Source organism: Pristiophorus japonicus, chromosome 12 (genome assembly GCF_044704955.1).
Source record: "Pristiophorus japonicus isolate sPriJap1 chromosome 12, sPriJap1.hap1, whole genome shotgun sequence".
In the NCBI taxonomy this organism is placed as follows: Eukaryota; Metazoa; Chordata; class Chondrichthyes; family Pristiophoridae; genus Pristiophorus; species Pristiophorus japonicus.
This window is the reverse complement of record NC_091988.1, coordinates 97,702,683-97,730,335: the sequence shown is the minus strand read 5'-3', so window position 1 is coordinate 97,730,335 and position 27,653 is coordinate 97,702,683. Positions and strand designations below refer to the sequence as shown.

The following is a 27,653-nucleotide window of genomic DNA, read 5'->3' as shown; positions in this document are numbered from 1 at the left end:
ATGTGGAATCGCAGACCCACGGAATGACTCAGCTACACCTAATGCAACACAACTGCTGACTTCACTTACCTGTTACATCCAAAGATGAATAGTTAATCTGCCAGCATGTATTATAACAAGTCACAGATAAGAGCAAAGATAAATCATTATTTATAATGATAAAAATCCAATTTAATTGGCAGTGTTTTCTGCGGGGTTGAACCTGACTCAATGTGATCACAATATTATCAGTCACTGAGCAGATTGGTGTTTGATGATTAACAATGTGAGGGTTACTATTCCAGCATAAAGAAACACCTCTTCCCTGCGAGCCTCTCTTAAAGGTTCTTGTGATACACAAAGTTTGCCAATGTCTTTTAGCTCTTGGCTATTTGTGAGATAAGGTGAGCATGAACTGGAACAGCCACACCACGGGAGAACAGAGAGAAAGTCATGATAAGGAGATGGGAAGGGAAGGCAAAAATGGTCAGGTGGAGTGATACATGGGGCCAGAATGCAGAAGGTCACAGGGTCATACAAGGGGAGAGGGTAGAGGAGGTCACAGGGTCATACAAGGGGAGAGGGTAGAGGAGGTCACAGGGTCATACATGGGGAGAGGGTAGAGGAGGTCACAGGGTCATACATGGGGAGAGGGTAGAGGAGGTCACAGGGTCATACATGGGGAGAGGGTAGAGGAGGTCACAGGGTCATACATGGGGAGAGGATAGAGGAGATCACCCTCGCCTTGCTTACCCTGTAGTCGCTGGAAGTGACATAGAAGATTGGCAAGAAGGCCAGCCAGATGATGCATGTGGTGTACATGGTGAACCCAATAAACTTGGCCTCGTTGAAATTCTCAGGACACTTCCTGGTTTTGAAGGCGTACACAGTGCAGAGCACGATGAGAACCACGGTGTATGTCAATGAGGTGAGCATGCTGGACTCCTTAGTGTTGCACTTGAGGGTGACAATGTCCCGTTTGTCAGGTGTCGTCTCCTTCCTGGTGCCGGGCATTTCCACCACAAGCCACACGGTGACCACAATCAGTTGGCAGGAGATCAGTGCCAAGCAGATCACCACCTGGGAAGTTGGGCTGATCCACCGTGGTCTCTGCGTGCCATCATTGACGCCGTTGAAGATTCGGGCGATGCGGTTGGTCTTGGTGAGCAGGGCTGAGTAACAAACCGCAAAGGAGGACCCCAGCCCCAAGCGACGCAAAGTGCAGATGGCGGTGGAGGGTTTTGCGATGAAGATTAAGGTCATGCTGTAGCACATCAGGACCCCAATGAGAAGGATGTAACAGAGCTCTCGTCCCGAAGCCTTCACCACCGGGGTGTTATTGTTTTTAACGAAGATTGCAAACACGCAGAGGGTAGAGATGAAGCCCAGGCAGGAGATGGTGATGGGCCCAATGGCCCAAGCATCTTCCCATTTGATATACTCTTCAGGAAGATCATAGCAGCTGCTGAGGTCCTCAGTGGGCCAGCGTCCAGGCCCACAGTCCACACACGTGAATTCGTCGTAGAGAAACTGGTAAGGGTGGCAAGCAATGCAGAGCCAGCAGCAGACATCTCCAGGCTGCATGCTCTTCGCTTCGTTCTGGGCACAGGGGTCACTGCACTGAGATGTTGGGATGGATGACTTGGCCCAGGGAATCAAGCTGGTGTTCAGCGTGAGCTCTTCTCCCCAGTACCCAACCTTCTGATAGGCATACCGCCCACCTTTAGCGTGGAAGTTGAAGATATTGTACCGACCGATTCCATCTCCATACGTATCAAATCGGATTTCGCTATACGTAGCGTGAGGTCTAAAAGGAGCTGGGGCGGGGGGGGGAAAGAGAAGAGAACAGGATCGACAGGGTCTCTCAAACATATTAACTCCGTGAGATAACACGATCAGATAGGAAAAGAATGGGATCAGATCTCAGGTGATGGGATCCTTGCTATGCTGAAATCACACCATCTACTCTGTGAAGTAAATTTCCCCAGAATTAATTTATTTAGTCATCTTTACAATCTACAGACTGTTAACCCCAAATTTAGCATAATCTTACCACTACTTGATTGACCTCCTCTTCTAATCTTTCCAAACTTGATGGTGCCCTATGCTATTTTCCGCCCAGCAGAACGTCACCCAAATTATCATTCTTCAACAGTGGATCTAGTGTGAGTGTGTAAATGTGGCACTGACCACACTTGATCAGCTCCGCTGGGCAGGCCACACTGTTCGCATGCCAGACACGAGGCTCCCAAAGCAAGCGCTCTACTCGGAACTCCTTCAGGGATAGCGAGCCAAAGGTGGGCAGCGGAAACGTTACAAGTACACCCTCCCTGATAAAGTGCAACATCCCCACCGACACCTGGGAATCCCTGGCCAAAGACCGCCCTAACTGGAGGAAGTGCATCCGGGAGGGCACTGAGCACCTTGAGTCTCATCGTCGAGAGCATGCAGAAATCAAGCGCAGGCAGCGGAAAGAGCGTGCGGCAAACCAGTCCCACCCTCCCTTACCCTCAACGACTATCTGTCTCACCTGTGACGGGGACTGTGGCTCTCGTATTGGACTGTTCAGCCACATAAGGAATCATTTTTAGAGTGGAAGCAAGTCTTCCTCGATTCCGAGGGACTGCCTATGATGATGATGTGTGAGAGTGTTTGTGAGTGAGTGTGTGTGAGTTTGAGTGTTTGTGTGTCTGTGTGAGAGTGTGTGTGAGTGCGTGTGTGTGAGTGTGAGTGTTTGTGTGTCGGTGTGTGTGAGTGTTGGTAGACTATTCAACTATAAATGCAGAACACCTTCCAGCAGGCGTTATGAAATAGTGATCAGGAGGGCAAACACTGCCTGATTTGTCCCCCCTCTAGTCCTTGGGTATTGAGGCAAATTATCGTGCCCCAAATGTTGCCACCACTGACACCAGCTTACTCAGCACAGACCTGGGATCAAACCTGGGTCTTCTCTTGTGGTCCGCATGGCGCAGCTCCTCATTGGCAGTGAACTTACCAAGTGTGCCACCTAGGGGGCGCTTCGACCCTCAGTTCAACTGGAATTCACTGTTATCATGCCCATCCCTCTCTTCCTTGATTTTCTATCCCACTCACGGTCCTTGCTCAGCCTTTCTGTGCCAGTGTGAACCAGCCCCATCCCGCTTCCCAGATAAATCTAGCCTCATATTTAATATTCATGCTAGGGCCCGTGAATGTTAATAGGAAAGGATAAGAAATGAGCCAATAGGAAAGATACGGCCTGAACACGTTCAGTGAAACAGGGAGAGCACTCCAGTGCAGTACAGAGGGACTGCTGCACTGTTGGATGGGCCGTCTTTTGGATAAGACGTTAAACTGAGGCATGAGAAATCCCAGGGCACTATTTCGGAGAAGGGCAGGGGACTTCTCCCTGGTGTCCTGGCCAATATTTATTCCTTAGTCAACATCACTAAAACAGATTATCTGATCATTTATCTCAATGCTGTGTGCAAATTTGCTGCTGCGTTTCCTACGTTACCACAGTGACTACACTTCAAAAGTACTTCATTGGCTGCAAAGCGCTTTGGGACCTCCTGAGGCTATGACAGGGTCTATAGTAATGCAAGTATTTCATTTACTTTACTGAAGTGAAGCAACAAGGAAGAACTCATTTACCATCAAAGTGAACTTTTATGATGTAATCCTTGTAAAACTTCTTCCCATTCATGGGCCTCATGTTCTCACAGATCCTGGTGGTGTTGGGACAGAGGGCCCGCTGCATATTGTGGAGGGCATGAGCCATGGCATACACCGCATTCAACACAAACATGATCTTCGACTCCTGCTCAAACTTTCCTTTTTTCAGGGAGTTCCTGCCGCAGTCTGGCGTCCTGAAGCTGCACTGGAACTTCTGCTCCCAGAACTCCCGAAACCAGGAATTCCTGCTGTTGTTGTAAGGGCTGAGGTTGACGAAGTAGGTCGCGAACTCCGTGATGGGGTAGGCAGCCAGCTCGATAGTTATAGCCCCGTTGGCCGCCTGCTCATTGCCCTTGACCACGTTCTCCAGCGCGCCCCAGCCGTCACTGGCCACCCACATGAAGGACACATTCAGCCGGCGGGCGGCGGCCAGAAGCTCACGGGCATCCTCGCTCTTGGTGAACAGGACCACCACTTTGGCGTTGGGCTTCTGCATCAGCGCTTTGATGACCCCGTTGTAGGTCCGCTGGTTCATGGAGCGGCCAACCTTCTCCGAGGTGGCGATGCAGATGTTCCGGTAGCGGGCCTCCTGCTCAAAGGCCTCGATGCCGGTCTCGCCATAGTCACCCTCCGACGCCACAGTGGAGACGTAGGTCCAGTTGAAGAAGCGCAGGATGTCGGACATGGCCTTGGCCTGGTAGAAGTCTGGAGGCACGGTCCGTGCGAAGTAATCGTAGCGCGACTTGTCGCTCAGCTTGGCACTGGTGGAGGCGTAGCTGATCTGGGGGATCTGGAACAAGCGCAGCAAGTTGGCCACCTGGGGACAATCAAAAGAAGAGGGTTAGCACACCACACTCTCGGGCAAACCCCCTGGACTAACGGTGCCACGCCTGACTCCTTGGTTTCCCAGTTTGCTGTCCGGAAATTCGTAAAATGTAAACCAGACACGGAAAGCCTGCTTCTCAAAACAGAAATCTTGTTCTTCCACAAAAGCAAAATACTGCGGATGCTAGAAATCTGAAATAAAAACAGAAAATGTTGAAAATACTCAGCAGGCCAGGCAGCATCTGTGGAGAGAGAAACAGAGTTAACATAGAAACATAGAAAATAGGTGCAGGAGTAGGCCATTCGGCCCTTCGAGCCTGCACCACCATTCAATATGATCATGGCTGATCATGCAACTTCAGTACCCCATTCCTGCTTTCTCTCCATACCCCTTGATCCCTTCAGCCGTAAGGGTCACATCTAACTCCCTTTTGAATATATCTAACGAACTGGCCTCAGCAACATTCTGTGGTCGAGAATTCCACAGGTTCACAATTCTCTGAGCTAAGAAATTTCTCCTCATCTCGGTCCTAAATGGCTTACCCCTTATCCTTAGACTGTGACCCCTGGTTCTGGACTTCCCCAACATCGGGAACATTCTTCCTGCATCTAACCTGCATCCAATCCCGTCAGAATTTTATATGTTTCTATGAGATCCCCTCTCATTCTTCTAAATTCCACTGAATATAAGCCTAGTCGATCCAGTCTTTCTTCATATGTCAGTCCTGCCATTCCGGGAATCAGTCTGGTGAACCTTCGCTGTACTCCCTCAATAGCAAGAATGTCCTTCCTCAGATTAGGAGACCAAAACTGTACACAATATTCAAGGCCCTGTACAACTGCGGTAAGACCTCTCTACTCCTATACTCAAATCCTCTTGCTATGAAGGCCAACGTGCCATTTGCCTTCTTCACCGCCTGCTGTACCTGCATGCCAACCTTCAATGACTGATGCACCCAGGTCTCGTTGCACCTCCCCTTTTCCTAATCTGTCACCATTCAGATAATATTCTGCCTTCCTGTTTTTGCCACCAAAGTGGATAACCTCACATTTATCTACATTATACTGCATTTGCCCACTCACCTAACCTGTCCAAGTCACCCTGCAGCCTCCTAGCATCCTCCTCACAGCTCACACTGCCATTCAGCTTCGTGTCATCTGCAAACTTGGAGATATTACATTCAATTCCTTCATCTAAATCATTAATGTATATTGTAAATAGCTGGGGTCTCAGCACTGAACTTTGCGGTACCCCACTAGTCACTGCCTGCCATTCTGAAAAGAATCCGTTTATCCCGCTTCCTGTCTGCCAATCAGTAAACTATCCATATCAATACATTACCCCCAATACCATATGCTTTAATTTTGCACACTAATCTCTTGTATGGCACCTGGTCAAAAGCCTTTTGAAAGTCCAAATACACCACATCCACTGGTTCTCCTTTGTCCACTCTACCAGTTACATCCTCAAAAAATTCTAGAAGATTTGTCAAGCATGATTTCCCTTTCATAAATCCATGCTGACTTGGACTGATCCTGTCACTGCTTTCCAAATGCGCTGCTATTACATCTTTAACAATTGATTCCAACATTTTCCCCACTACCGATGTCAGGCTAACCGGTCTATAATTGCCTGTTTTCTCTCTCCCTCCTTTTTTAAAAAGTGGGTTACATTAGCTACCCTCCAATCCATAGGAACTGATTCAGCATCTATAGAATGTTGGAAAATGACCACCAATGCATCCACTATTTCTAGGGCCACTTCCTTAAGTACTCTGGGAAGTAGACTATCAGGCCCTGGGGATTTATCGGCCTTCAATCCCATCAAATATCCTAACACAATTTTCTGACTAATAAGGATTTCCTTCAGTTCCTCCTTCTCACTAGACCCTCGGTCCCCTGTTATTTTCAGGAGGTTATTCGTGTCTTCCTTAGTGAAGACAGAACCAAAGTATTTACATAGAAACATAGAAACATAGAAAATAGTGCAGGAGTAGGCCATTCGGCCCTTTGAGCCTGCACCACCATTCAATAAGACCATGGCTGATCATTCACCTCAGTACCCCTTTCCTGCTTTCTCTCCATACCTCTTGATCTCTTTAGCAGTAAGGGCCATATCTAACTCCCTCTTGAATAATCCAATGAACTGGCATCAACAACTCTCTGCGATAGGGAATTCCACAGGTTAACAACTCTAAATGGCTTACCCCTTATCCTTAGACTATCTCCCCTGGTTCTGGACTTCCCCAACATTGGGAACATTCTTCCTGCATCTAACCTGTCCAGTCCCGTCAGAATTCTATATGTTTCTATGAGATCCCCTCTCATCCTTCTAAACTCCAGTGAATACAGGCCCAGTCGATCCAGTCTCTCCTCATATGTCAGTCCTGCCATCCCGGAATCAGTCTGGTGAACCTTCGCTACACTCCCTCAATAGCAAGAACGTTCTTCCTCAGATTAGGAGACCAAAACTGAACACAATAACTCAGGTGAGGCCTCACTAAGGCCCTGTACAACTGCAGTAAGACCTCCCTGCTCGTATACTCAAATCCCCTAGCTATGAAGGCCAACATACCATTTGCCTTCTTCACAGCCTGCTGTACCTGCATGCCAACTTTCAATGACTGATGAACCATGACACCCAGGTCTCGTTGCACCTCCCCTTTTCCCACTCTGCCACCATTCAGATAATATTCTGCCTTCGTGTTTTTGCCACCAAAGTGGATAACCTCATATTTAGCCACATTATACTGCATCTGCCATGCGTTTGCCCACTCACCTAACCTGTCCAAGTCACCCTGCAGCCTCTTAGCGTCCTCCTCACAGCTCACACTGCCACCCAGTTTAGTGTCATCTGCAAACTTGGAGATATTACACTCAATTCCTTCATCTAAATCATTAATGTATATTGTAAATAGCTGGGGTCCCAGCACTGAGCCCTGCGGCACCCCACTAGTCACTGCCTGCCATTTTGAAAAGGACCCATTTATCCCGACTCTCTGCTTCCTGTCTGCCAATCAGTTCTCTATCCACGTCAGTACATTACCCCCAATACCATGTGCTTTAATTTTGCACACCAATCTCTTTTGTGGGACCTTGTCAAAAGTCTTTTGAAAGTCCAAATACACCACATCCACTGGTTCTCCTTTGTCCACTCTACCAGTTACATCCTCAAAAAATTCTAGATTTGTCAAGCATGATTTCCCTTTCATAAATCCATGCTGATTTGGACCGATCCTGTCACTGCTTTCCAAATGCGCTGTTATTTCATCCTTAATAATTGATTCCAACATTTTCCCCACTATTGATGTCAGGCTAACCGGTCTATAATTATCCGTTTTCTCTCTCCCCCTTTCTTAAATTGGTCTGCCACTTCCTTGTTCCCCATTATGAATTCACCTGATTCTGACTGCAAGGGACCTACATTAATCTTCACTAATCTTTTTCTCTTCACATATCTATAGAAGTTTTTGCAGTCAGTTTTTATGTTCCCTGCAAGCTTACTCTCATACTCTATTTTCCCTCTCCTCATTAAACCCTTAGTCCTCCTCTGCTGGATTCTAAATTTCTCCCAGTCCTCAGGTTTGCTGCTTTTTCTGGCCAATTTATATGCCTCTTCTTTGGATTTAACAATATCCCTAATTTCCCTTGTTAGCCACGGTTGAGCCACCTTCCCCTTTTTATTTTTACACCAGACAGGGATGTACAATTGTTGTAGTTCATCCATGTGATCTTTAAATATCTGCCATTGACTATCCACCGTCATCCCTTTAATATTATTCGCCAATTAACGTTTCAGGTCGACGACCCTTCGTCAGAACTGGAAAGAGTTAGAGATTTAACAAGTTTTAAGCAAGTCATCATCATAGGCAGTCCCTCAAACGAGGATGACTCGTTTCCACGAGTTCACAGATGTTTCAATGAAGGACCTAATATTCCAGTCCTGAACTCCAATTGAGGGGGTGCAAGATGCCAATGCGTGGATTTTTTTAACATGTGATGATCGTTGCATATCAGCCACCACATGGGCTTGACAGAGCTCGGTCTCGGTCCAGTGGCAAGTGTTAACCAGAATGACTGGAGCCCAGCCCTGTTGCACGGACCTCAAGCGTACACATATTGCAGTGTGGGCTGGCCCGTGCTGCCCCTGGGCCCTCGCCTCTTCTGGGCACTGTACCCTCATTTGCCGCACGTCCGCCACGATCACCCACCGAATCTCAGCAAGTACAGGGGCAGGGAAAGGGGGGAGGGGGGGGTGGGGGGGAAGAACAAAAGGGAAGGTCTGTGGTAGGGTGGAAAGCAGGAGAGATTAAATGACAAAAGGGATGACAGTGCTTCCAATAGCTTCTGATACGGAGGCACAAGTTAATAAGGTTCCCAGTTAAATCTCATGCCCAACGCAACTCAAACCCTGATTGCTGCACCTTCTCACCTCCTTTGAGATGTTGGACTTGGGAACCTCAGTTAAGAGACCTCACCTGTGGCAGTAGTGATGCAGGTTTGGTACTGTCAGTGAGACAGAGATGGTTGCTGCCAGTTACCAAACTGAGGTGTAGAGGTGTCTGCTGCTTATAGAGATACAGTGTGAACTGTCACGCCATAGTCTACAGATCTGCGTTAACAATACAGGCCTTGCCAAAGCCTACAAACAAGGAGCATTAGGAACGGGAGGAGGCCATTCAGCCCCTCGGGTTTGCGCCACCATTCAATTAAACCATGACTGATCTGCACTTCAGCTCCATTTTCCTGCCGTTGCTCCGTATCCCTTGATACCCTTACCCAGCAAAAATCTATCCAGCTCTGTCTTAAAAACTCGAATTGTCCTTCAGCATCCAAAGGACCAATGAGTCCTCATACTATCAGGGAAGACATTGATTGGATTTGTTGAATGCTATCGTTGAGCCTTTACAGCTCTGTACGAACCATCAAAACAGTGAAGACTGTCACTGCCTCTCCTTTGGCTGGCCCTATCTCTTCAATGGCTGGCCCTATCTCTTCAATGGCTTGCTCTGCACTGTTGGAACATAAGACATGTGAATAAGCTCGTATATCTGGTCAGCTATGCACCATCATCCTTTGATAAAGAGCAGGAATAAATGGGTCATTTTCAAGATGGCAGGGTGTAACTAGTGGAGTTCCATAAGGATCAGTGCTTGGACCTCAGCTATTTACAATCTGTATTAATGAATTAGATGAGGGGACTGAGTGTAATATATTCAAGTTTACTGACAATGTGGGGCTGCCGCTGATGATTGCACAGTGTTCAATTCCATTTGCAACTCCTCAGATAATGAAGCAGTCCATACCCGCATGCAGCAAGACCTGGACGACATTCAGGCTTGGGCTGATGTGGCAAGTAACATTTATGCCACACGAGTGCCAGGCAATGACTATCCCCAACAAGAGAGAGTCTAACCACCACCCCCTGACATTCAACGGCATTACTGTTGCCGAATACCCCACCATCAACATCCTGGGGGTCACCATTGACCAGAAACTTAACTGGATCAGCCACAGAAATACTGTGGCAACAAGAGCGGGTCAGAGGCTGGAATTTCTGCGGTGAGTGTCTCACCTCCTGACTCCCCAAAGCCTTTCCATCATCTACAAGGCACAAGTCAGGATTGTGATGGAATACTCTCCATTTGCCTGGATAAGTGCAGCTCCAACAACACTCAAGAAGTTCGACACCATCCAGGACAAAGCAGCTCACTTGATTGGCATCCCACCCACCACCTTAAACATTCACTCCCTCCACCACCAGCGCATCGTGGCTGCAGTGTGTAATGTGGGAGCACAGTCCTGCATTTCTGAACTCTCTGCTTCAGCACGCGGTCTGAAGTTTGGATGAAGAAAACAGGACGATTAAAAAACAGGATCGAAAAGAGACTGTTAGACAATATGGTGCCTTCCAGCCAGTGAGGTGAGTGACTGGTCATGTCTGGATGTTAAATATTTGAGTACCTTGTTACAGTGGGAATAATGTAAATTCATGACTAAACGATTTGATGATGTCTGTATGTTAAGTATTTGAGTGTAACTTTGTTACTATGCGAGGAAACTATTCTGAATGTTAAGTATTTGATTGTACCTTTGTTATATTTAATGACATCTGCGAATTAAACAAGCAATGTTAAGTATTTGAGTACCTTGTCATGGTGGGAATAATAGTCTGTATGTTAAATGATTCAGAAAACAGTTAGTCATGATTGTCTAAATGCAAAGATTAAGAGTTCAAAGGCTTTTTAGATATAAAAGATGGAACTGGCTTTCGTCACACAGACTCTTATGGACTGTAGAGACACTTTGGACTATAGAGACACTGGAATCTCGAAAGGGGTGTAACTTCTGGAAGAGCTGCCTTTGCAAGCAGAGTTGTTGGCTTGTGAATGTCTGAATGTCTAAATAAAGATCCGGCCTTTACTACAACTGAGTGTGTGCGGGTAATTCGACGTTAAAAGCAACGATGCGAAAAGAGCAAGACAGCCTTACAACATATATGTGACCTCGACGACGTGATTTTCAAAAGTTCGTTGGTTGAGTCGTTGGAAGAAGTGTTTCCCACACATCAGTTCGAGGGGTGAGTTATCGTGACTTAAAGGGATCTCCAGCTAGTAATGGGAGGGTCAGGGAATATTCCATATGAGGTCCGGTCATTTCTTAATGAGTGGATTGAGTCGAAAGGGGGACCTTATGGGATAAGGCAGGAAACAATGACAGAAGGATGGAAAGAGACACGGCAGTCCTTAGTGGAGAGTGTCCAGTTAAAAAAGATTAAAGTGTTTGGGTTAAAAAGATAAAAAGAGAAAAGCGTTAATGTTGCAGTGTCCAATGCTGGGGGTTTAAAAGTTAGGAGAAGAGGCTGAGGCTAGAGATAGGGAAGTCTCAGAACTCAGTGAGCAGCTAACAGCAGTGAGTAAAGAAGTAGAGAATTGGCAATTTCAGGCATTCGGGGCAGCCAGGACTATTCTGGCGCTGGATCAGCATCTTGCTGATGAACAGAACCGTAATCAAGATCTCGAGAAAGGAATGTTTAAGCTGCAGCAGATGTGGTATTAGGTTGCCCAGCAGAGACAGCAATTGAGTGGTATTCGAAGGATTCCCCAGGTCTGAGTGTTGAAAAGGGGATTAAGGGACAGGGAGAATGCCCACCATTCTCTTCCGCAGCTCCTTTGCCTTCTCTAACTTCGGAGCCTCGAACCCGTGTGGTTCGCATGGCAACATTAGGTACGGAGGCGGAGCAGTTAGATGCCTCTTCGGTTCCTCAGACACTTCACACTCCACAACATTACACACCACCTTCCGGTAATGTGGAGAGTGGGGGAAGCACGTTTGGGCGGACAAGGCGAGAGCAGGATCATGATTCCTCTACTCCCTATGGAGCTCGTGAAGTGGTTTTGGGGATTCCTGGTATGAACGAGGAGGGGTCAAGTTACAGGGCATGAGAGCTATCCTCAGTGAAGTGGGACCTGCACCCCTTCAGGATCTTAATAAGTTTGCCCAGTGGTGGTGTAATATTCTGGGATGGTGGCAGTTAGGGAACATATCAGAGAAACAGAGGGTTCACATGATTCTGCGAGCTTTAGGGAATCACCGGGGAAAGGTAGCAGGTTTTAAAACAAATTCCAGATCCCTGTTTGGTAAAATAATAGCTGCAATCTTTGGTGCTCACTCAGGGCCACAGTTAATAAAGTGGCTTGCATTATTACCAAGGGAAAGACCCAGGGAAGCAGGGGAACCTATATTCCAATTGTGTAAAAGTTTGGGAAGTAATTGTATTGATATTACAGGTATTACGTGTGTAATGAGCAAGTGTGACCTTAGCTCCTTTAATAAGATTCCAGAGTCCTCGTGGGTGGGCTGATTATATACTGTGCTCCCAAGGGATGCTGGGATCCCTTGGGACTCCAATAGGTGGGCCCTCTGGTGGTCAGGTGTCATGCAGGTTACAAAGCATTAAATACACAACATCACTCCCCCATGAAGTCAACAGTACAAGGTGAGACGATCTGGGGCTTTATGCTCCCTTGTCGATCGTCTCGGTACAAATGCGGGTCTGGGTGGGTTGGTCAGTTCTTCACTGGGCTGTTGGGCAGCCGGCCTTGCCGGGCTGCTGGGGATAGTGAGTTCGGCTTCGTGGACAACCGTGATGTCAGTTGCCACTTGTGTGTGTGTTGGAGGGTCAAAGTTGGTGGTGTCTTCTTCGGGTTGTTCGTAGCTGTTAGTGAACCACAATTTGATTTGGTCCAAATGTTTTCTGTGCATTTGTCCATTGGCCAATTTGACCTGAAACACCCCTACTCCCCTCTTTGGCTGTGACCGTGCCAGCGAGCCATTTGGGACCATGTCCATAATTGAGCACAAACACAAGATCATTGATCTCAATATTGCGTGACAAATTTGCGCGGTCATGGTACACACTTTGTTGATGCCGTTTGCCCTCCACGTGATCATGGAGATCAGGGTGGACAAGAGAGAGCCTTGCTGTAAGTGCCCTTTTCATGAGCAGCTCAGCTGGGGGAACCCCGGTGAGTGAGTAGGGTCTTGGTGCAGTAGCTGAGCAGCACTCGGGACAACCGGGTCTGCAGGGAGCCTTCCGACACGCGTTTCAAGCTTTGCTTGATGGTCTGAACTGCCCGTTCTGCCTGGCCGTTGGAAGTGTGCTTGAACGGGGCAGATGTGACGTGTTTGATCCCGTTGCAGGTCATGAATTCCTTGAATTCAGCACTGGTGAAGCACGGCCCATTTTCGCTGACTAGGACATCAGGCAAGCCATGTGTTGTAGAGAGTCGAAAGATATATATAGACTTAGGCATTAGGCACCTGCTGGATATTTAGAACTCACATAAGCTTAAATGGACACACACATAAAATGGCTGCCCAGGCATTATGGGAAATCAGGTAGTCAAACTGTGAACTGTTGAACGTTCACTGACCGAGCAATAACCCTGTGAGGCCCACTGTAGGAATGCCTGGGAAGACAGAGATAAGAAGGAAACCATCTCCTGTGAACAAGGCCATGAAACCAATTATTTCAGGAAGAAAGATAAGAGGGAAACCATTTGCTGTAAACAAGGCTATATACCAATTATTTCTCCAAGAATTCTATTGGGTTAAAATAACCTATATGTAATCTATAATCATTGTGATTGGCTTGTGTCCAGCCGTGATGGGCTGTGTAGCTGCAGTAAACTGTTTTGTAACTGTTGTGAAACATATAAAGGTACATGTAACTCTTTGTTCTGTGAAGAGAAACCTGGATACGGTCCTGAGTTTTTCCTTCCCGCTGAGCGTAATAAAGCTGCTTCAGCATTGGAACCGACCCTGAGTGTTGAGTGATTCTTCTAAGAAAACACTAACGCTAACACCATGCATGGCAAACATGGCTCGTAGGCTTTCAATAGTGGCCGTGGACGTGTTTACAGACATTATTACACATTCAATCAATTTTAAATAAGTGTCCACGATAACCAAAAACATTTTGCCTAGAAAGGGCCCACATAGTCTACATGGATCCTTGACCAAGGTTTGGAGGGCCACGACCACAAATTTAGCGGTGCTTCTCTGGGTGCATTGCTCAGCTGAGTGCAAGTGTTGCACTGGTACACGCACGACTCTAAATCTGAGTCGATGCCGGGCCACCACACATGGGATCTGGCTATGGTTTTCATCATTACGGTGCCTGGGTGTGTGCTGTGTAGTTCACATATGAATGTGTCTCTGCCTTTCTTGGGCAAGATCACACAATTGCCCCACAATAGACAATCCGCCTGCAGGGACAACTGTCTTTGCGTCTGTGGAACTGCTTAATCGCCTCCTGTATCACCACTGGGATGCTGGACCAGGTCCTAATCTAGCAGGCCGTAATGGGGGACTTCTCGTTCTCAAATGCCTCCATGACCATGAGCAAGTCCGCTGGCTGTGCCATTTCCACCCCGGTGGTGGGCAATGGCAGCCGACTGAGAGCATCTGCGCAGTTCTCTGTGCCTGGTCCGTGGCGGATTACATAGTTGTATGCCGACAGCATGAGCGCTCATCTTTGGATGCGGGCAGAGGCATTGGTATTAATCCCTTTGCTCTCAGAGAACAGCGATATGAGCGGCTTGTGGTCAGTTTCAAGCTCAAACTTGAAGCCAAATAAGTACTGGTGCACTTTTTTTACCCTGTAAACGCACGGCAGAGCCTCTTTTTCAACCATGCTTTCGGCCCTTTCGGCCTTGAACAAACTCCTGGACGCATAAGCGACCGGTTGCAAAATCCTCGAATCATTAGCCTGTTGTAACACACACCCGACCACGTATGCAAGCTAGCACTAATCGTTTACAAGGGTTATACAGGACAAGCAGTTTGTTAGAACACAACAAATTTCTGGCTTTATTAAAGGCAGCCTCTTCTGAATTCCCCCATACCCAGTCATCTCCCTTGCGCAATAGCGCATGTAGGAGTTCTAGCAAGGTGCTTAATCCAGGTAGGAAATGACCGAAATAGTTAAGGAGTCCCAGGAACGACCGCAGCTCCATCACATTCAGTGGTCGCGGCGCGTTCTTGGTGGCCTCCGTCTTGGCATCGGTGGGTCTGATGCCGTCTACTGTGATGCTTCTTCCCAAGAATTTGACGTCCTGTGCCAGGAAAACACACTTTGAGCGTTTCAACCTGAGCCCCACGTGATCCAGCCGACTAAGAACCTCCTCCAGATTCTTCAAGATGTCCCGACTTGTAACCAATATATCGTCCTGGAAGACCACTGTACAAGTAACCAACTTTAACAGGTTGTCCTTGTTCCGCTGGAAGATTGCCGCGGCCGACCGAATCCCGAAAGGGCACTGGTTGTAGATAAACAGTCCCTTGTGTGTGTTGATGCAGGTGAGGCCTTTCGAAGATTTCTCCATCTCTTGCGTCATGTAGGCCGAGGTCAGGTCCAGCTTGGTGAACATCTTCCCTCCAGCCAAGGTTGCAAATAGCTCGTCTGCCTTGGGTAACGGGTACTAGTCCTGCAGCGAAAAACGGTTAATCGTTACTTTATAGTCCCCACAAATTCTAATCGTGCCGTCCTCCTTGAGTACTGGGACAATCGGACTGGCCCAGTTGTTGAATTCCACCAGCGTGATGATGCTTTCACGTTGCAGCAGTCCAGTTCAATTTCCATTTTTTCACGCATCATGTACGATACCGCCCGAGCCTTGTGGTGGATGGGTCGCGTACCGGGAACCAAATGGATCTGCACTTTCACCCCCAAGAAGCTTCCAATGCCTAGCTTGAACAATGATGGGAACTTGCTCGGAACCTGGGTACAACTGTGTCGTCGACTGACGAGAGCGCTCGGATGTCGTCTCAGTTCCAGCGGATTTTTCCCAGCCAGCTTCTGCCAAACAACGTGGGGCCATCCCCGGCACAATCCACAGCGGGAGTTCGTGTACTGCTCCATCACAGGAGGCTTTGACTTCTGCACTGCCAAATACAGGGATTAGTTCCTTGGTGTAAGTCCTTAGTTTGGTGTGAATGGGGCTGAGCTTGGGCCTTTTTGCCCCACAGCCTGTCGAAGGCCTTTTTACTCCTTATGGACTGACTTGCACCCGTGTCCAGTTCCATAGACACTGGAATTCCATTCAGTTCAACTTTCAACATTATTGGTGGACATTTCGTAGTGAACGTGTGCATCCCATACACTTCTGCCTCCTCAGTACAAGTCTCCAATTCAGCCTGATCCTCTGTAGATCGATCTTCCTCTGCAACGTGGTGGTTTTCAGGGTTTGCAGCTTGCTAGCACATTTGTTGGAGGTGTTCCATTGTTCTGCAACCATTGCAAGCATAGTGCTTAAAGCGGCATTGATCGGGCCGATGATCACCTCCGCAGCGCCAACAAGGTGTTAACTGCCTCGCATTAACAGTTGATGGCGGACTCTGGGTCAATTGAGGTTGGGCTACAGCAACCGGCGTATACATTCTGTCCTGTACATTTCTGCTCAAAACCGACGTTACTTTATGTACAGTGCTGGCCGAAACTTCTTTGTTTTGCAAAATCTGCTTGGTGTTGTCGCTGGTGGACATAAATGCCTGGGCTATCGTTATGGCTTTACTCAGATTCGGAGTTTCTACAGTCAACAGTGTGCGAAGGATTGTCTCATGTCCCATGCCCAATACAAAAAAGTCTCTGAGCATTTGTTCTAGGAATCCCTCAAACTCACAATGTCCTGCGAAGCGCCTAAGTTCAGCGACGTAGCTCGCCACTTCCTGGCCCTCCGATCGTTGACACGTGTAGAACCGGTATCTCGTCATCAAAATGCTTTCCTTAGGATTTAGGTGCTCCTGGACCAGCGTACACAATGCTTCATAGGATTTCTCTGTTGGTTTTGCTGGGGTCAGAAGATTCTTCATGAGGCCAGAGGTTGTTGCCCCACAGACAGTTAGGAGGATCACCCTTCATTTGGTAGCGTTCTCGTCCCCTTCCAGCTCATTGGCCACGAAGTATTGGTCGAGTCTCTCCACGAAGGCCTCCCAATCATCCCCTTCTGAGAACTTCTCCAGGATGCCGACTGTTCTTTGCATTTTCGCGCGGTTGTTCGTTATCTCGTCGCCAATTATTACGCTCAAATAAAGGATGAGACTGAGTACTGTGTGTAATGAGCAAGTGTGTCCTCAGCTCCTTTAATAAGATTCCAGAGTACAGGTACCTCGTGGGTGGCCTGCTTATATACAGTGCTCCCAAGGAATGCTGGGATCCCTTGGGACTCCAAAAGGTGGGCCCTCTGGTGGTCAGGTGTCATGCAGGTTACAAAGGGTTAAATACACAACAACAGGGATGATACACATAGAATCATTTTGACTTTCCTACCCCCTTCAGTAGTTCTAGAAGTAGATGCCTGGAGCGGGGACGATAGTTTTGATAAATGGTTGGCAAGGGTAGAAAGCTTGTATCAGAGAGCTGCAGGTATACCAGTCATGGAAGTAATTCAGGGCTTACAGCAATGGAAGGCAGAAGGGCTTGAGTGGATGAATCCCGCGAGGAGTCGCATAAAAGGAGCGACCCGGCAGTTGATAGAGGACAGGGATAGACTGGCTAAAGAATTGGAAAAGTTGAAAGAAAAGTTGAAGAATCAGGAAAGAGAAGCTAAAATCACAGACAGGAATGATATCTCGGTTGAGTTGCTGAGGTCGGGGGTAGATTCCGCAGGTGAGGAAGGATCCCTATAGGGATGCCGCACTTCAACCACACATGTCATTCCTTTCGGACCCTTATTGCAGGATAGGGGTGGCCATACCCTTATCGAGGCTTGTGTGGAAGAGCAGCGGGAAATGGACACAGGGTCTGCCGGACAAATGAAGGTGGAGGTGCTCCTGGAAGAAGGGTATTCCCCTCTTTGGAGACAGTACCCCAACACCCCAGGTGTATGAGGAGCAGTTACTGAACAGTCAGAGATGAAAGCAGTGGGAGAAGCTTGTCCAGAAGCATTTAAAGTTTCTGCAGGAATGGGCTGTCTCAGAACTGATGAGATGTTCAGTGAAAAGCTCAAATGTGAGAGTTACAAACATGATCTTAAAGGAGGCAAAATAGAAGTTGGAGCGTTGTAAATATTGAGAGAGGAAATGACAGCAGTGCCGAAGGGTGAAGTGAGAGAAGGACTGGGTCTCTCGACTGACCAGTCAGCATTTCCATCATCCTTTCCTCTATGTTGTTACACTTCTCCCACAAAGCAGAGCAAATTGTTAAAACCTGTGCAGAGGGCAACAGACTTGGTCGAAGACACCGATTGCGAGTTTACATTTCTGAATGTAAACAGCATGGAATTCAGTCGAAAACATCAAAAATTGAAAGTTGACTTTTAAGTGAAAATAGATATGGTGATCACAGACCAACGGATTTTAAAATGGCATTCTGTGAATCGGGATCTGCAGCAACCCTACTTTGACCCTAAGCGTGCTGCTATTTGGAAGAAGGAAATGCGGAAATGGAATACAAGATTTCAACAGTTGCAGAGTTTGAAGCAAACAATCGTGTGGACATTAACCATCACACTGCGGAAATCAAGAACGTTCGAACAACTTTGGACCAGATTGGACATGTAAGCTGCTGGGAGTCATTGTTGGGATGGAGACCGATGGCAACAGGCATGATGAATACAATGATATACCCTGTCCTTACGCTGGTGCTGTTTTAGCTGATCGTGCTGGTCATTTTGATTTACTGCGGATGTCGTGTTCGAAAACAAGGACTACAACGGGACAATGCTGTTGAACGAGCTCGAGCGACCATGCAAAGGTATGTTACCTAGACAAGACCTTCAGAGAAGCGAGGAGAAGAAATGGGGGGAATGTGGGAGCACTGTCCCACAATTTTGAACTCGCTGCTTCAGCACGCGGTCTGAAGTTTGGATTAAAAAACAGGAAGATTGAAGTTTGGATCGAAAAGAGACTGTTAGACAATGTGGTGCCTTCCAGCTAGTGAGGTGAGTGACTGGTCATGTCTGGATGTTAAATATTTGAGTACCTTGTTACGGTGGGAATAATGGAAATTCATGACTAAACGATTTGATGATGTCTGTATGTTAAGTATTTGAGTGTAACTTTGTTACTATGCGAGGAAACGATTCTGTACGTTAAGTATTTGATTGTACCTTTGTTATATTTAATGACATCTGTAGGTTAAACAAGCAATGTTAAGTATTTGAGTACCTTGTCATGGTGGGAATAATAGTCTGTATGTTAAATGATTCAGAAAACAGTTAGTCATGATTGTCTAAATGCAAAGAATAAGAGTTCAAAGGCTTTTTAGATATAAAAGATGGAACTGGCTTTCGTCACACAGACTCTTATGGACTGTAGAGACACTGGAATCTGCCTTTGCAAGCAGAGTTGTTGGCTTGTGAATGTCTGAATGTCTAAATAAAGATCCGGCCTTTACTACATCTGAGTGTGTGCGGGTAATTCGACGTTAAAAGCAACGAAGCGAAAAGAGCAAGACAGCCTTACCACATGTAACATCTACAAGATTCACTGCAGCAACTTGCCAAGGCTTCTTCGACAATATCTCCCAAACCCACAACCTCTACCACCTAGAAGGACAAGGGCAGCATGTGCATGAGTACAAGCTCCCACACCTCCTCCATACCAGCCTCTCAACCTCTGTCCGTGCACTGTGCAAAGCACCACTTCCCCACCACTCAACCACCAAGCATCTGCAGATACTCACACCCACATCCTCCTCTCATGCTTTACCTATATTCACAGCTATTCCACCATGGCAAGCATATCTTCCACATAAAGCTGGACTCTTACTCACACCATTTCCTTTCCTTTGCAGGCCAAGATGGCATATAACAGATGGGAGTAGCAGAGGATGGAGGAGGGGAACCTGAACTGCGGCCGCTGAGTGATCTTGAGAAGCGAGTGCTGCGGCCCATTGGCCCGCAGGTATTGGGCGCTGTGGCCAGCAGAGACATCGACCTCGCTGGGGGCAACAGCGATATCTTTATCCCCTCTCCTTCTCTCATCCCCCTTCCCCCCCCACATCAGAAAGCTTTATCACTTTCCAATCCTCTCTCCTTCTCTCATCCCCCTTCCCCCCCCACATCAGAAAGCTTTATCACGTTCCAGCTCCTGATACTGTCTGCATTCCTTGCTCCATTCCACTTAATGCAAGCCTTGTGCCATTTATGCTTTCAGATAACCAGGCAGAAGCTGTCCATTCTGCACCTGAGTCCACCCCAAGGAATTCTGGAGGGAGAGGAAGAGGAGAAAGAGCAGGACGAGGAAAAGCTGAGAACTGCATCATTGTTTCTCTCACCCGCAGGCACCAGCTCAGAGACTGGCACTACGTGTTCCTTAGAGCTTAGGTTAGTAGAAGGGTCTGCACTGGGTGATGCACCAGGGGCTAGCGGGCTGCAGCAAGACCAAGAGGAAAGGGTAGCTCGTGAGCCATCTCCCCGGAGGGCGAATTTAGCTGCACAGGACTCAGATGAGGACCTTAATGGGGAGGCATTCACACAAAGGGTGATGGCCATGCACTCTGACAATATGGAGGAGTCCACCTCCAACATTGCACAGAGCTCTGCGCATACCATGGAGCCCATCATTTCTATTCTGCAGACGATGGTGGACTCCCAGAGAGACCATGCGGATCCAGACCTCATGATGCGTGTCATGGACAATGTGGCAGTCTTCCATTGCAGCACCCAATGAAACTCAATGTCATGGTGCTGTAATGCAGATAATGATTGCTGGCATCGAACCGCCGACTGTTCTCATGCAGTCTCAGCTGGATGCCACGCAAGCCCTGTGTTATGTATGTAACTATGTAATACTGACCACCAGAGGGTGCGACTGTTGGAGTCCTAATGGTCACCTGCATACACGTGCAGGGCCAATATGAAAGGTTGGCTGCCATGTTGTTTAGGCGCTCTGGAGTTGTAATGAAGACGACTAAGGTCACACTAAGTTTAGCTCACAGTACTCAGCCTTGTGGAGTTCTTGTATACATAATAACTGGCGATGAGTAACAGAATACGAGCATGGCTGCCGTTGGAATATTAGAGAGATTTGTAGAGGGTGATGATTGGGAAGCCTTCGTCGAGCATCTTGACTTTTTCGTGCTGGGCATCAGCCACGAGGTCATTCTTCGAAAGCTGCTGGCTGCCAAAATCCTAGACTTGAACAGGGCCATCACGATCGCCCAGGCATGCATGGCCATTGCCGATAACACCAAACAGATATCTTCTCAACACCTTCTCAACATCGAAGCTCACCAGCAAGTACTGTGCATAAAATAATGTCACTAGCAGGCCGTACTGCATATGGCAGGGCCTATACGTCTGCGGCTGCAAGACCTGTGACAACTCAGAGTCCACAATCGGGGGTGAATGTGAATCCATTAGCACCGTGTTGGTGCTGCGGAGATAATCATCGGGCCCATCAATGTCGATTCAAGCACTACGTGTGCAAAGGCTGCGCAACAATGGGGCACCTCCAGCAAATGTGCAAACGTGCTGCGACATACCACGTGGCAGAGGATGATCGATCCGGCGCAGATCACACAGCACAGGCAACTCAACCCGAGGAAGAAGTGTATGGGGTACATAGTTTCAACACCAAGAGCCCTCCGATAATGCTGAAAGTCAAATTAAATGGAGTTCCAGTATCCATGGAGTTGGACACGGGTGCGAGTCAGTCAGTCTTTCGAGAAACTGTCGGGGCAATAAAGCACAAAGGCCCAAACTGAGCCCAATTAATGCAAAGCTGCGTACCTACACCAAAGAGCCCATACCAGTCATTGGAAGTGCGGCAGTGAAGGTATCGTATGATGGAGCTGTGCATGATCTATCATTGTGGATTGTTCCAGGCAATGGCCCAACGCTGTTCAGCAGAAGCTGGCTAGAAAAGATTAGATGGAATTGGAATGACATCAAAGCACTATCTTCAGTGGATGGCACCTCGTGTGCTCAAGTGCTGAGCAAGTTTCCCTCGCTATTCGAACCAGGCATCAGCAACTTCACAGGCACCAAGGTACAGATCCATCTCGGCCCTGATGCACGGCCCGTCCATCACAAGGCTCCGGCGGTTCTGTACCTGATGAGGGAGAAAGTCGAGATCGAACTGGACAGACTCCAACGCAAAGGAATCATATCGCCAGTTGAGTTCAATGAGTGGGCTAATCCAATTGTTCCAATATTGAAAAGCGATGGCACGGTTGGAATCTGTGGCGACTACAAGGTAATGATTAACCGAGTCTCACTAGAGGACCAGTACCCGCTGCCCAAGGCAGATGACCTGTTCGCAATGTTAGCGGGGGGGGGAAGTCATTCACCAAGTTGGACCTAACCTCTGCCTACATGACACAGGAGTTGGCTGAATCTTCGAAAAGACTGACATGCATCAACACACACAAAGGGCTGTTTAAATACCACAGGTGCCCTTTCGGGATTCGCTCGGCTGTAGCCATTTTCCAGAGAAACATGGAGAGTTTGCTGAAATCTGTTCCGCGCACCGTTGTGTTTCAAGACGACATCCTGATCACCGGTCGTGACACCATCGAACACCTACAAGACCTGGAAGAGGTTCTAAGTCGCTTAGACAGAGTGGGACTCAGGCTGAAACACCCCAAGTGTGTTTTCCTGGCGCCAGAAGTCGAATTTTGGGAGAAAAAGATTGCAACAGACGACATCAGGCCCACAGACTCAAAGACAGAGGCCAACAAGAATGCACCCAGTCCACAGAATGTGACAGAGCTGCGTTCATTCTTGGGACTCCGCAACTATTTCGGTAACTTTCTACCTGGGTTGAGCACGTTGTTAGAGCCTTTGCACATGTTGCTACGTAATGGCGATGACAGGGTTTGGGACAAATCTTAAGACACAGCCTTTGAGAAGGTCAGCAACCTGCTATGTTCAAATAAGTTACTTGTACACTATGACTCATGTAAACGTTTAGTGTTAGCTTGTGACGCCTCATCGTACGGCTGTATGTTACAGCAAGCCAATGTGTCGGGCAACCTCCAACCGGTTACATACGCATCTAGAAATCTATCTAAGGCTGAGAGAGCCCAAAGCATGGTCGAGAAAGAGGCGTTAGTATGTGTATATGGGGTTAAGAAAATGCACCAATACCTATTTGGACTTCTATTTGAGCTTGAAACTGACCACAAACTGCTCATTTCGCTGTTTTCAGAGAGCAAAGGTGTTATGTTTATAATAAAGGATGAAACTGATGCTGGGATCCCTTGGGACTCCAACAGGTAGGCCCTCTGGTGGTGGTGTGATACAGGTTGCCAAGGGTTAAATACACAACATCACTCCCTCGTGAAGTCAATTGTACATTTATTTACAGCGTGAGACGATCTGGAGCTTTTCGCTCCCCTGTCGATCGTCTCGGTACAAATGCGGGTGTGGGTGAGTTGGTTGGTTCTTCACAGGGCTGCTGTGCAGCCGGCCTTGCCGGGCTGCTGGGGATGGTGAGTTCGGCTTCGTGGTCAACCATGATGTCGGTTGCCACTTGTGTGTGTGTTGGAGGGTCAAAGTTGTTGGTGTCCTCTTCGGGTTGCTTGTAGCTGTTAGTGAACCGCAATTTGATTTGGTCCAAATGCTTTCTGCACGTTAGTCCATTGGCCAATTTGATTGAAACACCCTACTCCCTTATTTGGCTATGACCGTGCGAGCGAGCCATTTGGGACCATGTCCATAATTGAGTACAAACACAAAATCGTTGACCTCAATATCACGTGACAAATTTGCGTGATCATGGTACATTCTTTGCCGCCTGCCCTCGACGTGATTGTGGAGATCAGGGTTGTCAAGAGAGAGCCTTGTTTTGAGCACCCTTTTCATGAGCAGCTCAGCTGGGGGAACCCCGGTGAGTGAGTGGGGTCTGGTGCGGTAGCTGAGCAGAACTCAGGACAGCCGGGTCTGCAGGGAGCCTTCCGACACGCGTTTCAAGCTTTGCTCGATGGTCTGGACTGCCCGTTCTGCCTGGCCGTTGGATGCAGGCTTGAACGGGGCAGATATGACGTGCTTGATCCCATTGCGGGTCATGAATTCCTTGAATTCAGCTCTGGTGAAATACGGCCCATTGTCGCTGCCTAGGACATCAGGCAGGCGGTGTGTGGCAAACATGACCCATAGGCTTTCGATGGTGGCCGTGGATGTGCTTACGGACATTATTACACAATCAATCCATTTTGAATAAGCATCCACGACAATCAAGAACATTTTGCCTAGAAATGGGCCCGCATAGTCAACGTGGATCCTAGACCACGGTTTGGAGGGCCACGAGCGATGCCTCTCGGGGTGCATAGCTCAGTTGAGAGCAAGTGTTGCACTGGCGCATGCATGACTCTAAATCTGAGTCGATGCCGGGCCACCACACATGGGATCTGGCTATGGCTTTCATCATTACAATGCCTGAGTAGGTACTGTGTAGGTCACGAATGAACGTTTCTCTGCCTTTCTTGGGCAAGACCATGCGATTGCCCCACAAAAGACAGTCTGCCTGTAAGGACATTTCGTCTTTGCGCCTGTGGAACGGCTTAATCGCCTCCTGCATCTCCGCTGGGACGCTGGACCAGCTCCCATGGAGGATACGGTTTTTTACCAGGGACAGTAAAGGATCCTGGCTGGTCCAGGTCCTGATCTGGCAGGCCATAATGGATGACTTTTCATTTTCGAATGCATCCATCACCAAAAGCAAGTCTGCTGGCTGTGCCATTTCCACCCCGGTGGTGGGCAATGGTAGCTGACTGAGAGCATCAGCGCAGTTCTCTGTGCCTGGTCTGTGTATAGTTGTATGCTGACAGCGTGAGTGCCCATCTTTGGATGCGGGCAGAGGCATTGGTATTAATCGCTTTGCTCTCTGAGAATACGATATTAGCAGCTCATGGTCAGTTTCAAGCTCAAACTTGAGACCAAACAAATAATGGTGCATTTTCTCCACCCCGTAAACGCACGCCAGATCTTCTTTTTCTATCATGCTGTAGGCCCTTTCGGCCTTGGACAGACTCCTGGACGCATAAGCGACCAGTTGCAAAATCCCCGATTCGTTAGCCTGTTGTAACACACACCCGACCCCATATGATAACACATCGCAAGCTAGCACTAATCATTTACATGGGTTATACAGAACAAGCAGTTTGTTTGAACATAACAGATTTCTGGCTTTCTCAAAGGCAGCCTCTTGTGAATTTCTCCATACCCAGTCGTCTCCCTTGCGCAGTAGCACATGTAGGGATTCTAGCAAGGTGCTTAACCCAGGTAGGAAATTACTGAAATAGTTGAGGAGTCCCAGGACCGACCACAGCTCCATCACATTCTGATGGCCTCCGTCTTGGCGTCAGTGGCTCTGATGCCGTCTACTGCGATTCTTCTTCCCAAGAACTCGACCTCCGGCGCCAGGAAAACACACTTCGAGCATTTCAACCTGAGTCACATGCGATCTAGCCGACTTAAAACCTCTTCCAGATTCAAGTGTTCGATGGTGTCCCGACCTGTGACCAGTATGTCGTCCTGGAAAACCACAGTGCGAGGAACCGACTTTTGCAGGCTCTCCATGTTTCGTTGGAAAATTGCCGTGGCCAACCGAATCCCGAACGGGCATCTGTTATAGATGAACAGACCGTTGTGCGTGTTGATGCAGGTGAGGCCTTTCGAAGATTCATACAGCTCCTGCATCATGTAGGCCGAGGTCAGGTCCAACTTGGTGAATGTCTTTCCTCCAGTCAGGGTCACAAATAGGTCGTCTGCCTTGGGTAGCGGGTACTGGTCCTGCAGCGAAAAACGGTTAATTGTTACTTTATAGTCCCCACAAATTCTGACCGTGCTGTCACCTTTAAGTACCGGGTCAATCGGACTGGCCCACTCGTTGAATTCCACGGGCGCGATGACACCTTCTCGCTGCAGCCTGTCCAGCTCAATTTCCACTTTCTCTCGCAGCATATATGGTACCGCCCATGCCTTGTGGTGGAGGGGTCATGTACTGGGAACCAAATGGATCTGCACTTTTGCCCCCGAGAAACTTCCAATGCCTGGCTCGAACAACGATAGAAATCTGCTTAGAACCTGGGCACATGAGGCATCGTCGACGGACGAAAGCGCTTGGATGTCATCCCAGTTCCAGCCGATTTTTCCCAGCCAGCTTCTGCCGAACAGTGTGGGGCCATCTCCTGGTACAATCCATAGTGGGAGTTCGTGCACTGCTCCATCATCGGAGACTCTGACTTCTGCACTGCCAATTACAGGGATTAGTTCTTTGGCGTAAGTCTTTAGCTTGGTGTGAATGGGGCTGAGCTTGGGCCTGTGTGCCTTGTTGCACCACAGCCTGTCGAAGGCCTTTTTGCTCATTATGGACTGACTCGCACACGTGTCCAGTTCCATGGATACTGGAATTCTATTCAGTTCCACTTTTAACATAATTGGTGGACATTTCGTGGTGAAGGTGTGTACCCCGTACATTTCTGCCTCCTCGGTTCGAGTCTCTAGTTCAGCTTGATCCATCGTGGATCAATCTTCCTCTGCAACGTGGTGGTTTGCAGGGTTTGCAGCTCACCTGCACATTCGCTGGAGGTGTCCCATTGTTCTGCAGCCGTTGCACGCACAGTGCTTGAAGCGGCATTGATGGGCCCGATGATCACCTCCACAACGCCAACAAGGTGTTAAATGTCTCGCATTAACGATTGATGGCAGACTCTGGGTCATCGTGCAGTAGCCGGTGTGTACGTTCTGCCATGTATATTTCTGCTCGAATACGACATTACTTTGTGCACAGTACTGGCCGAAACCTCGTTATGCTGCGAAATTTGTTTGGCGTTATCGCTGGTGAACATAAATGCTTGGGCTATCGTTATGGCTTTGCTCAGATTCAGTGTTTCAACAGTCAATAGTTTGCGAAGGATTACCTCATGGCCAATGCCAAGCACAAAAAAGTCTCTCAGCATTTGTTCTAGGAATCCATCAAATTCACAATGTCCAGCAAGGTGCCTTAGTTCGGCGACGTAGCTCGCCACTTCCTGGCCCTCCGACAAGTGACACGTGTAGAACCGATACCTCACCATCAAAATGCTTTCCTTAGGATCTAGGTGCTCCTGGACCAGCGTACACAATTCTTCATTTGGTTGTTGGCTTTACCGGAGCTATAAGATTCTTCATGAGGCCATAGGTTGTTGCCCCACAGACGGTAAGGAGGATCGCCCATCGTTTGGCAACATTCTCATCCCATTCCAGCTCGTTGGCCACAAAGTATTGGTCAAGTCTCTCCACGAAGGCTTCCCAATCATCCCCTTCTAAGAACTTCTCCAGGATACCAACTGTTCTTTGCATTTTCGCAGGGTTGTTCGTTACCTCGTCGCCAATTGTTACGGTTATAATAAAGGATGAAACTGAGTACTGTAAGCAAAGAGTAAGTGTGACCTTAGCTCCTTTAATTAGACTCCAGTATGCAGGTACAGCGTGGGTGACCTGCTTATATACAGTGCTCCCAAGGGATGCTGGGATCCCTTGGGACTCCAACAGGTAGGCCCTCTGGTGGTGGTGTGATACAAGTTGCCAAGGGTTAAATACATAACCAATGCTTCGTCCCGAATCCAAAGATGGGCACTAATGTTATCCGCCTATGACTAAGTTATCTGCCACAGACCAGGCACTGAAAACTGTGCCGATTCTCTTGGGCGGCTACCATTACCCACCACTGGGGTTGAAATGGCGCAGCCCGCAGACTTGCTA

General features: G+C 48.1%; 1 protein-coding gene across 1 annotated transcript in view; it reads right to left on the bottom strand.

The window, feature by feature from the left end:
- Window positions 1–27,653, bottom strand: part of grm2a (glutamate receptor, metabotropic 2a) — a 43,634-nt gene that overhangs the window by 3,675 nt on the left and 12,306 nt on the right. Inside the window, exons 2-3 of the mRNA XM_070894962.1 lie at window positions 3,613–4,450; window positions 733–1,796 (exon numbers count right to left, since the gene is read on the bottom strand). Coding sequence (XP_070751063.1) covers window positions 733–1,796; window positions 3,613–4,450 — 1,902 coding nt within the window. The remainder of the gene's footprint in view (window positions 1–732; window positions 1,797–3,612; window positions 4,451–27,653) is intronic.